General features: G+C 47.2%; 2 protein-coding genes across 7 annotated transcripts in view; one reads left to right on the top strand and one right to left on the bottom strand.

Annotated features, from left to right (window-relative positions):
* Positions 1–4,855, top strand: part of ADCY3 (adenylate cyclase 3) — a 106,136-nt gene extending 101,281 nt beyond the window's left edge. For 2 of the 3 annotated variants that reach the window (XM_025353572.1, XM_025353574.1), the window contains 5 exons: positions 642–788; positions 1,358–1,477; positions 2,349–2,472; positions 3,133–3,257; positions 3,878–4,855. In XM_025353572.1, coding sequence (XP_025209357.1) covers positions 642–788; positions 1,358–1,477; positions 2,349–2,472; positions 3,133–3,257; positions 3,878–4,060 — 699 coding nt within the window. In that variant the 3' untranslated portion in view covers positions 4,061–4,855. Of the gene's footprint in view, positions 1–641; positions 789–1,357; positions 1,478–2,348; positions 2,473–3,132 lie in introns of all 3 variants that reach the window. The other variant, XM_025353573.1, reaches the window with a different exon arrangement.
* Positions 1,610–13,335, bottom strand: part of CENPO (centromere protein O) — a 20,702-nt gene continuing 8,976 nt past the window's right edge. For all 4 annotated transcript variants that reach the window (XM_025353576.1, XM_025353578.1, XM_025353575.1 and 1 more), the window contains 5 exons: positions 9,955–10,072; positions 8,704–8,963; positions 7,647–7,818; positions 6,426–6,594; positions 1,610–4,672 (listed from right to left, as the gene is read on the bottom strand). In XM_025353576.1, coding sequence (XP_025209361.1) covers positions 6,461–6,594; positions 7,647–7,818; positions 8,704–8,963; positions 9,955–10,072 — 684 coding nt within the window. In that variant the 3' untranslated portion in view covers positions 1,610–4,672; positions 6,426–6,460. The remainder of the gene's footprint in view (positions 4,673–6,425; positions 6,595–7,646; positions 7,819–8,703; positions 8,964–9,954; positions 10,073–13,335) is intronic.

Raw genomic sequence — 13,335 nt, 5'->3', positions numbered from 1 at the left:
TTTTTTTTTTTTTTTGAGATGGAGTCTCGCTCTGTCACCCAGGCTGGAGTGCAGTGGCCGGATCTCAGCTCACTGCAAGCTCCGCCTCCCGGGTTCACGCCATTCTCCTGCCTCAGCCTCCCAAGTAGCTGGGACTACAGGCGCCCGCCACCTCGCCCGGCTAGTTTTTTGTATTTCTTAATAGAGACGGGGTTTCACCCTGTTAGCCAGGATGGTCTCGATCTCCTGACCTCGTGATCCGCCCGTCTCGGCCTCCCAAAGTGCTGGGATTACAGGCTTGAGCCACCGCGCCCGGCCAGCAATGAGCTATTTTTAAATTATTCAGAGTTGGGATAATCTACAGCCGGGCATGGTGGCATGTGCCTGTGGTCCCAGATACCTGGTGTTTGAGGCCGCAGTGCGCTTCAATTGTACCTAATCGTGCTTGTTTATTGCCACTACACTCCAGGCTGGGAAACATAGCAAGACCCAGACTCTTTAAAAAAAAAAAAAAAAAAAAAAAGAGGCTGGGATAATCTGACTGATGTGTGAATACAAAAAGCTGAGTACACATGTCGTGTGTGGAAGACAGATGCATTTCTCCAGCACATCATCCAGTCAGTCAGACATGCTTTGAGCACTTTGGCCCTGCCTCTTTTTAGGAGCTGTACAGCCAGACGTATGATGAGATTGGAGTCATGTTTGCCTCCCTGCCCAACTTTGCTGACTTCTACACAGAGGAGAGCATCAACAATGGCGGTATCGAGTGTCTGCGTTTCCTCAATGAAATCATCTCGGATTTTGACTCTGTGAGTCCCCACCCCGCACTCTGGCGATGAAGCCGGCCCACTCCACATCACATCCTAGGATAGGCTGCAGAGGCCAGAGAAACTGGCTCCACCATCCCAGATAAGCCCCTTCCGCAATACACAGACTTCTGCAGCCACCTGGAACTACTGGGCTGGGAAAGGGAAGGGGAGGTGGGAGCCCAGGAACTCACCCACAGGGTCACAGGGTAAGGACTGGCCAAGCAACATCTGGAGACCTCTCTGTCCTGGGACCCTCTCCTCAAATTCAGAGCCAGTCAGCATTGATTGGGTAACCTGTATACCAGGGAGAATGCTTTTCCACACGCGCACAGCCCGCCTAGGAGACTGGTGATTTTATGTCAGTGTTGAGGTTGTGGAAATTGAGGCCCAGAATGTCAGGAAGTTCTCCCAGGGTCACGTGGCAGATGAGCGGTAGACTAAGTAACAACTTTGATAGGAAAGTGTCTCTTGGGTTTAGTGGGGTCCTTGTAAACAGGTACATCTGTCACTGGGTTGGGTCATTCATCTGCCTTGACTGCTGACAATTCTTTTCTGAATCCTGGCCCCAGCTCCTGGACAATCCCAAGTTCCGGGTGATCACCAAGATCAAAACCATTGGCAGCACGTATATGGCAGCTTCAGGAGTCACCCCTGACGTCAACACTAATGGCTTTGCCAGCTCCAACAAGGTAGCTAACCCCAATAGCCAGAGAGGAGACGAGGCTCTGCCCCTAGGCAAGAGATCGGCAGCCCAGACCTAGCATGCGGGAAACAAGAACTGCTGTGCAAAGGAGTCCCAGACACATACCACCAGCAGCATGTAAATATAAATAGTAAGGTTTATTGAGAAAGTGTGGCAAGCAGAGAAAGAGCACACACACACCACCCCCTGCTGTTCACAGCTCAGACCTAAGATGGTTGTGTTCTGTGGCCAGGCCCCCTAAGGCTCTGTGCTTTCATAGGAACTGGAGAGCAATTGTTAACAAGGGAAACTTAAAAAGTGTGGCCTTCAGAACTCTGGTCAATGGCAGCCTGTTCATTTGTTAAGCTAATTTAGACCTGTGTTCAGCTACCAGGAGAGAAAATGGGGTGTAGGAGCCCTGGTCCCAAGCTCTGGTCTTAAAACATCATCATCCTGTTTTACCTCTAAGACCATCCCATGGCCCTCTCTATTGTATGGATGAGGTTACAGAAACATGTCCAAGGCGGGTCACCCCCTCCAGTGCTTATCACCTAGTTGAGGGATCCAAACAAGGACAACTTGACAAAACCTAAGGACTCGGCCCAGCCAAGGTGAAGGAGCCCACCTCGCGGTCAGACTCACGGATCCGTCTCCTCTACCCCATTGCCCAGACTTTGCCTAGACCTGCTACGTGAACTTTGTCACAGTGGCAAGTCGGAGCTAGCGCGGCTGCCGACTCCTTTGTGGGAGGAAGGGAAGTCAGGCCTTGAACATCTAGCTGTGGGGAATCCACCCCCAGAACACTGCCAGGGAAGACAGCAGAGCAGGCTGCTGCGGTGAGCGGCCCCTGACACTTTCTCCACGGTCCCCTGGCACAGGAGGACAAGTCTGAGAGAGAACGCTGGCAGCACCTGGCTGACCTGGCCGACTTTGCGCTGGCCATGAAGGATACGCTCACCAACATCAACAATCAGTCCTTCAATAACTTCATGCTGCGCATAGGTGAGCGCCCCCAGCCGGCCTGCCCTGTGGCAGGGGCTCGGCCCACCAGGAGAGACAGGAGGCTCAGGAGGACTGAGGCATTCGGGTGGGGAGGTTCACGTACTCACAGGGCGAGGGGACCTGAAAGACCTTTAGTCCAGACTCCTCTAGATGACTAAACCAAAACCCAGCTGATGTGATGGTCAGGCTATACTGTGCCTACTGTTTACAACAGAAGCCTGGCCTGCCTGGCCGAGAAGTGAATTTGTGATCCATTTCCAGAGGGGTTTCTGTGCCTGCTGAGGGCATGGCTTCCCAGACCAGCCTGCTCTTTGAAAGGAGTTAAGATCACCTGCTCTTCCACTGAGGGCGTCTCATTCCGGAGCGAGGTCACAGGAGACTTCAAATACCAGGTGTATTAGAACTGGTCACTACCATGCTGAGTAAATCTGCATATGGGGGGGTGGCAGCTGACACTGCCAAGCACACAGATAAACAGGAGACGTGACTGCCACCCTCCAGTAGCATACAGGCAAGTTGAACGAGGACAATGATGTGTTACATAATTAGGAGCTTTGTGGTACAGGTCTGGTGACAAATTCTATAAAAGAGGAGTTGGTTTCTGAGGCTCATGACAAGGTTTGGCCTGTGGCTGTGCTGAACTTTATGCCTCCACCCTAGGCATGAACAAAGGCGGGGTTCTGGCTGGGGTCATCGGAGCCCGGAAACCACACTACGACATCTGGGGCAATACGGTCAATGTAGCCAGCAGGATGGAGTCCACGGGGGTCATGGGCAACATCCAGGTATGTCCAGCAGCAGAGCCGGCGCGTGCTCAGACTCGGCATAGGAACAGAATCGGAACAGTGCTTTCCCATGTGCCCGCCTCCCACCCTGGCCCCGAACAGTTAAGTCCACAGGCAGAGGCATGGGGTGAGTGGAAAGGAGTCTCTGCAATAGCTAGCCTCAGCACAGGAGGAAACGCTCCCACCCATCCACAAAATCTGGGCTGAAGTTCTGGGTGCGTATGGCCTGCCTCTGGGTATGAACCTTCCGATACCTTGTGATCTGTCTCAGTGGGGTCTGGCAAAAGAGCTCCACGAAAGGGGCAAAGGGATACAAGAGCAGGCAGTGGCAGTTTCCAGGCAACAGTGCTGCCACCCAGGTGACAATGGCTGTCCTAGCAGAGAAGTCTCTGGGCGAGAGGAGGCCCCCAGCCACTCACTCCAGGGCTCTCCTGCCCACCCGCTGCTCATCGGGGGTGGAAGGAAGGGCTTGGCCCTGGGAGGTTTGGGAAGGGTGCTGAGGGCCCTGTACTGCCTGGGACCCATGGATCAGTGCTCAGCTCCAACCACCCAAAGCCCCACCCGCCCTCAGTCTAGGCTCCCCCAGTAACGCCACATTCTTGCTCCCCATCCCTCTACAGGTGGTAGAAGAAACCCAAGTCATCCTCCGAGAGTACGGCTTCCGCTTTGTGAGGCGAGGCCCCATCTTTGTGAAGGGGAAGGGGGAGCTGCTGACCTTCTTCTTGAAGGGGCGGGACAAGCCAGCCGCCTTCCCCAACGGCCCCTCTGTCACACTGCCCCACCAGGTGGTAGACAACTCCTGAACAGCCTCGAGCCTGCAACAGTCCAAACCGGAAGGGAGAATTTATTTTTTGGAACTGAAGAAGTCCTGGCCTTCCTGGATTGAAGTGCACACTCACGGACTTTAGGTTTAGAAATCTCCTCAGCCTTCGTTTGTTCATGGATGTGTGAACTCTGAGGGTGGCCCTGCTATTCCTCCATGTGCCTGTAGCGTCCCCAGCGCAGGGGTCTTAGGCGTAGGGCTGAACAGTCCTTCCAGAGCCCTCGTTCCAATCCCTGCCATTCTTGCCCCTGAGGGGCCCTGGCCACTGTGAGCAGGAGGGTGGCAGAGCAGGGACGAAGTGGCCTTTGCCAGTGGGCTGACTGGGACTGTGGAGGGAACACAGGTGGGGAAGCTCTGCTTCAGACGGGGCTTGGTGGGGCGGGACATGGCTGGCAAACGTTTTGCTCCCATTCTGAAGGTAGGTCAAGCAGGATACCTGGTGGTCTCCATGTGGTCCAAGTGAGGTGAGATGGCCCTCGTCCTGGTGTTCCTCATCATCTTGAAAGGTTCTTCTGGAACCCCTGTCCCCTTAGTCATGAGAGCAGAAAGTGCAATATTTCCTTTCACCTGGCAGGGGAGGGGGGGTTTATTTCTGAAAGAAAAATATATAAACAGATCTTCTACATTTATATTTTTAATCTTCTGTTAAATACACTCCGACATTGCCTTGCCTTTTGAGCTCTTGCTACAGTCGCCTTTGCTACTGCTTTAAGAGAATTTACAGGTATTGATAAAGAACAAGACTGTTTTATTAAAAGCTTTATTCAACTTGAAAGTGATGGTGGAAACTGTGGTAATATCACTTATCTGAGGAGTGCTGTACTTTGCTGACTCCTGCCACTGGTCCCCACCATAGGCCTGGAAGGCAGGAGCTTGAAGGTCTTGTCATAGCTCACTGTACCCCGGAACTATTCTTCAACTGCTTTCTTCTAAAGCGTACTCCAAGCTGGCTTTAGTCCTCTGCACTGTTCCTGGAGCTCTCCCACATGGAGGTTACTTCACGACCGTGAGGTCTAGGAAGTGGCCATTGCAGGTTAAGTCTGAACGTGGCCTTGGGCCAGTCATGACTCCTGACTCCTATCTGTGCCTGGGCAAGGGAGAGCTAGGGATGAAAACGGGAGAACCTGGTCAGCCAGACACAGGTCTTCATATCTGACCCACACGCCAAGGAACCAGGGGTGCTAGCAAATCAGGACACTAACCTCAGAGCCTGCAGGAGAGGGAAGACCCAGGGGGCGCCTGAGTCCCCCTGAGTTTATGGGCAGATTTCTAACCGTGCTTTTTCAGCGGGGACTTCTTAGTACATTCAGAGCTCTACTAAACTGTTTTAGAAAACAAAATATGAGATAGATTGAACGCTGATTATTTTATCCTACTGCTTTCTCACACCATGTTTATAAAGCAGTGGCCTAGAATACACTGCACCTAACCAAACATCAAAGAACTTCCTTTTCAAAAGTTTCAAACAGGAAAATGAAGAAAAATTACTTAAAGCTTCCATAAAAGCTAGAAATACTTTCCTTTAAAAAAAAAATTGGGTCTTCTTTATTATCTTCATTAGTGAATGTGGGTTGTTTTTCCATTATTTATATCAGTGTTTCTCAACACAATCAAGCTACTGCAGTTTGAGTGGAGTGCTACATTTCTGTGAGAGCCCTTTGAAAATTTTAGGATTTTTGGCGTCTCTATTCCTGGCATTAAATTAGTAGCAGTTACTGTGACAACTTAATGCCCTCAATAATTTGATAGTTTTCCATATTTTTTTCGTAAGTACTTCTTGAGTGATACACCTTTTTCAAAAAATGGCTTTTGGCCGGGCGCGGTGGCTCAAGCCTGTAATCCCAGCACTTTTGGAGGCTGAGACGGGCGGATCACGAGGTCAGGAGATCGAGACCATCCTGGCTAACATGGTGAAACCCCGTCTCTACTAAAAAAATACAAAAAACTAGCCAGGCGTGGTGGCGGGCGCCTGTAGTCCCAGCTACTCAGGAGGCTGAGGCAGGAGATGGCGTAAACCCGGGAGGCGGAGCTTGTAGTGAGTTGAGATCCGGCCACTGCACTCCAGCCTGGGTGACAGAGCAAGACTCCGTCTCAAAAAAAAAAAAAAAAAAGGCTTTTATTGCCCCACAAATTATTTTCAACTAAAATGTATGATCAATTAACACCTTTAAAAAACATGATCTTGAGCATTTTAAGAAGTGACCAGGAGATCATGGGAACTGTTCAAAAATGCCAGTGTCTACACTCAAACCTGCTCTTCTATTCAGATGAAAAAGTAGGTGTCTCTTTTCATCGGAAGGGTGGGCCCCACCTGCCTGGTACTGTCTTCAGTACTGGTTACTTACCTCTGAGGTGTTCCCAGTGCAGTGAAAACAATCTATTAGGAGACCAGACTCATATCCAACTTTTCTCTTCTTGCAAATGAGGCAAACACTTGATGCAGGGGCTTCGTACAGAACAGAGTTTCATGAGATGCTCGTTGCTCCTCCCATGAAGTGGATAATGCTTCCCCTCCTAAAAAGAAAGATTCCACCAATCTCATTCAGTGCAGCTGGGGGAATTGGAGCCTGGATCACTGATATTCTGAACCCACTGGACCCATACAGTTTTTTTTTTTTTGGGGGGGGTCCGCACTGAGAGAGGCTGCCCCTTATTGGACCGATGCAATCTAGAGACTGGGGACTTGAATCAGACTGCCCAGAGAAATCAAAGACCAATGGTGTGAAATCTGGGGCAGCTTCAAAATTTCTGCCTCCTAAAAACATTGTACCCAATTTTTCATTATTGCCCATGTCACATTTAACTGAAACAGGTTCACCAAAAAGTCTCTCAGCCAGTCTGGAAGAATTTCCATTTAAGAGACTGCTCCATAGGGAGGAGTAAGTGTGTGCTGACACGTCACGTCCATTTGTCTTCGTAGTGAAATGAGTCTTCTGGCTCCATTCACCATAACTGACCCATGACTCAGCCTTATCATTAGGTGTCTTTCCTGAAGCAGGGCCCCCAATGAAAACAATCATAGGCTGCAAGAACACTGGCAGAGGTGGGTGGGCAAAGGAGGAGGGAAAATGGGGACAATCATGTTTACTATTTACAAAGAGGAAGGAAAAGATTGGTAGAAACAAGAATGTTCTGGCCGGGTGCGGTGGCTCACGCCTGTAATCCCAGTACTCTGGGAGGCCAAGGCAGGCAGATCACGAGGTCAGAATATCAAGACCATCCTGGTTAACACGGTGAAAACCCGTCTCTACTAAAATATACAAAAAAATTAGCCAGGCGTGGTGGTGGGCGCCTGTAGTCCCAGCTACTCAGGAGGCTGAGGCAGGAGGCGGAGCTTGCAGTAAGCCAAGACTGCACCACTGCACTCCAGCCTGGGCAACAGAGCCAGACTCCATCGCAAAAAAAAAAAAAAAAAAGTTCTGTCTTAGCAGTCTGAATAACACATAGCTTATATATAAAAAGAGAAAGTGTCTCAAGAGGCCTACTTCATGGATTCTACCTGTTTTCCCTGCTTCACTCAAATAAACTGGGATATGAGAATTGCTGCACCAAGGCACCCTTCTTACCTTGACATGTCACGGTGACGTCAGTGGGAAGAGTTGCTGTGAGATCCTTATACAGCAATCTAGCACAGAACGGGAAGGACTGACCGCCTGGGTCCAGTTTGTAAGTAAATGACAGCAAGTTACACAGTGGGTTTCTCTGCAAGGGCCCAGTCAGGAGGGCTGCAAAGTCACTCTAAGAGGGGTGAGGAACAAAATGAAGTACAGGATGACTACAGTTCCAAAGGTGGTGTTTACTGACACTTCAATTATGTCAACCAAAAAGAGGCCCATCAATTACATTTCAGAGAAATAAATGAGGGACAGAAAAAGTTCTGAAAAAAGGACTAATGAAAAAGATGTGTAAGATAACTAAGAGTCAGTGGCAGCCCGCAAAGCCCTACAGGCCTAAATGGCCAGGGGTACAGCTCCACAAGAGACTGTTGCTGCAAAAACTTCACTGACGTTACATGGCTAAGATGCTTCATGACTGCATCCACATTTCAATTTAAGTTAAACCTACAACTGAGAGCTGCAGGGTGATTCCAAATACATAGAGGGGGAAATGCTAAGCTCGTAGGAGTCACTTACAGCCATCTGCATTCATTTCCCAACTACTTTTTTCACCCAAACTTAGCTCCACTGCAACCCAAAAAGGTAGGCTAGTTTAGGGGAAGTTGGACAGCATTCTTCCATGGCACTGCAGAAATCCTTCTCTTTCTAATGAGATCTATACCCAAGGTTCAGCAAGGCACTTGGTACGGTACGTAGCAGGCACTCTATAAATCCTTGTTGAATCAAAAGTATAGCAACTGCACTCTGTACAATCTTATGATAAAAGCTTGAAGACCACCATTCAGGGGTGCATAATCCTTTAACCAGTACCCAAGCTTCAAAGCCATCCAGAGTTTCAAAAGAAAAGAGAGTGGGATAGTGCTTTTATATAAAGAAGCAGCATCAGAAAGGTAATGGTCAAACTGCTAATGCAGAGTTAGGAAACACTGAAAATACAAAAAACATCTCCCCTTTCCCCTTTTATCTTGGGCCCACAAATGAGGCATATAACATCCCAGAGAGATACCTGAAGCCGGTCTGCCTGGTACTTCCTCCCAGAGTAAGCATTCAGGTACTCGCAGAGACTGAACAGGAAGTGCTGGATGTTGGTCTGTAAGTATTTTGCAGCTATTTCTTCCAGAGGAATGAAGACTGGAACTGAATGGTGATGTATCCGGAGTGGTTTCTGTATGACAAGGTCCACAAAATAGGAATCCAATAGGTTCCCCTCAAAAGCAGTATTGATGCAGACACAAACTCCTCGGCTGGTCAGCTTACCACTGAGGCCTGAGGCAAACGAGAAGACACCTCAACAGACAGCAGGCCAAGGTGACATCTTACTCATCTGTGCCTCCAGTAGCTTCCACAGTGCCCAGAATATGTATACTTTGTAAACAAATGTTTGCTGAATGAGTATCATAGGCTCATTCTTCCCCTTGACTCCGGCTCACTTTGAGACTGAGTTGTTCAAACCATGGAAGAATGGTAAAAATGAAAAAACATCCTAAATGTCAAATTATTGAGAAATTTTTCTGTTTTTTTTTTTTTTTTTTTAGGCCGGAGAGCAGTGGCACAATCTCAGCTCACTGCAATCTCAACTTCCTGGGCTTAAGCAATCCTCCCATCTCGGCCTCCCGAATAGCTGGGACCACAAGCGCGTGCTACCTCACCTGGCTCATTTTTTAATTTTTAGTAGAAATGAGATCTTGCTATGTTGCCCAGGCTGGTCTCGAACTCCTGGACTTAAGTAATCCTGCCTCAGCCTCCCAAAGTGATGGGATTACAGGCATGAGCCACTGTGCAAGGCCAAAAATTTAATTTATAGCTATTCTTTTTTTCTGAGTGTGAAATAATTTGTCATAGTCCCCAGTTCTTCCCACAATTATCTTGTGGCATAGACGGGAGAATAAATCCCTACTTATGGTGAAACAGAGACTTGAGAAGTTCAAACTATTTCACTAGCAGCATAAAACAAGCCAGCAGTAAAGGCAGTTATAGTACAGGGTCTGGCACATGACAAACTGTTAAAATGAATGGAATAAGCCAGCCACCAACTCAGCTGCTGTACAAAGAAGCCAATCTTGTAGGTGAAGATAGGCCTACAAATAGCATGTCAGCTGTGTCTGTGTGTGTGTGTGTGTGTGTGAGACAGAGAGAGAGATGAGGGCAGAGGGTGTAAAATACTATAAATTATGAAATAAGTCCAGGACTGATAACACATCAGCAAACTCACTAGAGACAGACCCAGACTAAATTAGGTTAAAAAAACAAACGAAACCTGTAAAATGATACGCCTGCAGAACGGCTTTCACGTTTTCCAGTTTCTCTTCCAATGCTTCTTGCTCATTGACCTCCACTGTTCGGTTGGGTTCTACATTGGCAATACATGCTTTCACCTGCAAGATATGCAGCAAATCAATCTAGTTACAAAGGTGTGCACCACAAGGTCCCCACCCTCACCCAACTGGATAAAAGCTAAATGCAGGGCACATGATATGATACATCAATGCTACAGTGGCCGGCCAGTTATTGCTATGAGTTTACAGCAGAGGAAGAATCTCATGGGTCACAATGCCAGGAATCAGAAGTGGAGACTGTATGGGTCGGAAGAACAATTCGAATTTTGATGGGTGGGGAGAACTGAGAGAGTAGCAAGAAAAGGTTGTGTGGAAAGTCTAGGCTAAGCACAGGGTGGACAAAACAGGTGGCTGTGAAGAGGCAAGGCTGGGTAAGTTGGGCTTGGACAGTGTGGGGTTTCAAATGCCAGGGCTCCAAGGCTTACGCTGCTAGTTATAGCCCAGCAGAAGGTACCAGGCCAACCCACCCTCTGAGAACAACTACGCAAGGTGGATAAAATACCAAAAAGAAATAGGCAAGCAAAGAGAGCAAATGGTTTGAAGGCATTCCACAAGGATCCAAATAGCCAGGGTTGGAGAAGAGTGACAAATGCTCTGAAGTCAGCTGGCTTCCCTGCAGCCTCTGGCCTCAGAGCATTTCCTTATTCACAGGCAAGGCACACTGGGCCACATAGAAAGGTGTAAGCTAGACTCCGCAGCAGTCCCATACGGAATAAACCCCGGACATTAATGGTATCAAAGCCGACTTTCTATGGGCCAAGATCCCACAGAAAAGGGAACTCAACATTCTGCTTGCAATCTGCCCTCCCGGCATTTACTAATTCCTAAACTGCACAGGTGTGACTGGGGACTGAGAAACCACATGGAAAGAAGCTGCTCGGCCCGGCACAGTGGCTCCCACCTGTAATCCCAGCACTTTGGGAGGCTGAGGTGGGTGGATCACGAGGTTAGGAGTTTGAGACCAGCCTGACCAACATGGTGAAACCCTGTTTCTGCTAAAAATACAAAAATTAGCCGGGTGTGGTGGCGTGCACCTGTGACCCCAGCTACTCAGGAGGCTGAGGCAGGAAGGAGAATTGCTTGAATCTGGGAGGTGGAGGTTTCAGTGAGCCGAGATCGTGCCACTGCACTCTAGCCTGGGCGACAGAGCGAGACTCTGTCTCAAAAAAAAATAAGCTGCTAAAGGGGAAAAAAGCCAAGCAGAGATTTTGCTAGAACAAAATGTGGATTTCAGGGCCTGCCAGGGAAGAGGAGCCTTAATAGACCTGTCTCCAACACACTCCCAAACCTTCAGTTGAAGGTCCTAAAAAAAGCTATGCCCTAGGAGCAACGGAAACCGGAAACAGACCACTTCAACTGAATAAAGGTGATGTGCCCATATGCTATCTACTTGCCAGAAAAACTAAAATTTCCTCTGGAGGAAGATAACATACTCAGAACCCATATCGCCTCCCCTCACCTCCCGTTCCCTTCCTTTATTTTTTCCAGACCGAGTTTTGCTCTTGTTACCCAGGCTGGAGTGCAATGGCTCGATCTTGGCTCACTGCAACTTCTGCCTCCCGGGTTCAAGTGATTCTCCTGCCTCAGCCTCTGGAGTAGCTGGGATTACGGACACCCACCACCACACCTGGCTAATTTTTGTATTTTTAGTAGAGATGGGGTTTCACCATGTTGGCCAGGCTGGTCTCGAACTCCTGACCTCAGGTGATCCACCCACCTTGGCCTCCCAAAGTGCTGAGATTACAGGTGTGAGCCACCGCACCTGGCCTCCATATATTTTTTCATATACAATACTCATCACTGAATTTAAAAAAAACAACAACAAACAAACGAACAAAAAAACCCCACTGCACTCCAGCCTGGGCGACATAGTGAGACTCCGTCTCAAAAAAAAAAAAAAAAAAAAAAATTTCAAACTTTAAATGCGAGTTTACATAAAATGAACAAACTGCAAAATGCAACATACCAAAAGTGACCCAAGAAGAAACAGGAAATCTGAACAGCTTATGCTGATCAAAGAAATCGGATCAGAAATTAAAAGGCCCAAAGAGCTTCACCGGGGAATTCCTTAACAAAATGTAAGAAAAAATAACACCAATAGTATATAAAGTCTTTCAAAGAATAGAAAAAAAAAAAAAAAGGAAAATGTCTCTAAGAGCAACATAAAACTTGATGCCAAAACCTGACAAAGTTATTACAAAAAAATCATAGGGCAATCTCTCTCATGAATTTAGATGCAAAAGTTCTAATAACTAATATCAGCAAGTCAGATTTAGAATTATATTAAAAAGATAATACATCAAACCAAATTAGGTTTACTATGAGAATGTGAGGGCAATTTATCATTTAAATAGCAATCAATATATAACAAATTAATAAGGGAGAAAACATGATTCCCTTAATATATGCAGTAAAAATATCTGATAAAATTTAATAGCATAATATCATGATTAAAACTCTTAGCAAACTAGAAATAAAAAAGCAGGGTGCGGTGGCTCACGCCTGTAATCCCAGCACTTTGGGAGGCTGAGGTGGGTGGATCACCTGAGGTCAGGAGTTCGAGATCAGCCTGGCCAACATGGTGAAACCTCATCTCTACTAAAAATACAAAAATTAACCAGGCACATGCCCATAATCCCACCTACCCGGGAGGCTGGGGCAGAAGAATCGTCTGAACCCAGGAGGCGGAGGGTGCCGGATCGTGCCACTACACTCCAGCCTGGGCAACAAAGTGAGACTCTGTCTCAAAAACCAAAAAAAAATAAAATAGAAAATACCAGGAAAAGATCAGCATGATCTTAAGTTAGACAAAGATTTATTAAACAAGAAACAAGGGCACTAAGAATAAAGTTTAATTCCTAAATCAAACTTCATTAAAACAAAGATTTTCATCGCAAGACACCATTAGAGAATGAAGACAAGCCACAGTCTAAGGAAGACGCTAATACAGATACCCAACAAAGAACTCATTCAAAATATGTAAAGATTTCTACAATTTAATAGATGGACAACCTAATAAAAAGTTCACAAAAGCCTTGAAAAAAGCACACTTCGCAACAGAAGATTTTCAAATGTTCAATACAGGGATTCCCCATCACTGGTTATGAAGCAAATGCAAATTCAGTCCAAAATGAGATATTATTACACTCCCACCAGAATGGCAAATTTTAAAAACTGACAATAGCAAGTATTGGTAAAAATGCAAAACAATGGAAATCTTGAACACTATTGCTGGGAATGTAAAAGTGATACACTCACTTTCAAAAACTGCCAGAATTTTCTTTTTTTTTTTTTTTTTTTTA

Source organism: Theropithecus gelada, chromosome 13 (assembly GCF_003255815.1).
Source record: "Theropithecus gelada isolate Dixy chromosome 13, Tgel_1.0, whole genome shotgun sequence".
Classification (NCBI taxonomy): domain Eukaryota; kingdom Metazoa; phylum Chordata; class Mammalia; order Primates; family Cercopithecidae; genus Theropithecus; species Theropithecus gelada.
Note: the sequence above shows the minus strand (reverse complement) of the source record. Positions and strands in the feature narration are given on the sequence as shown.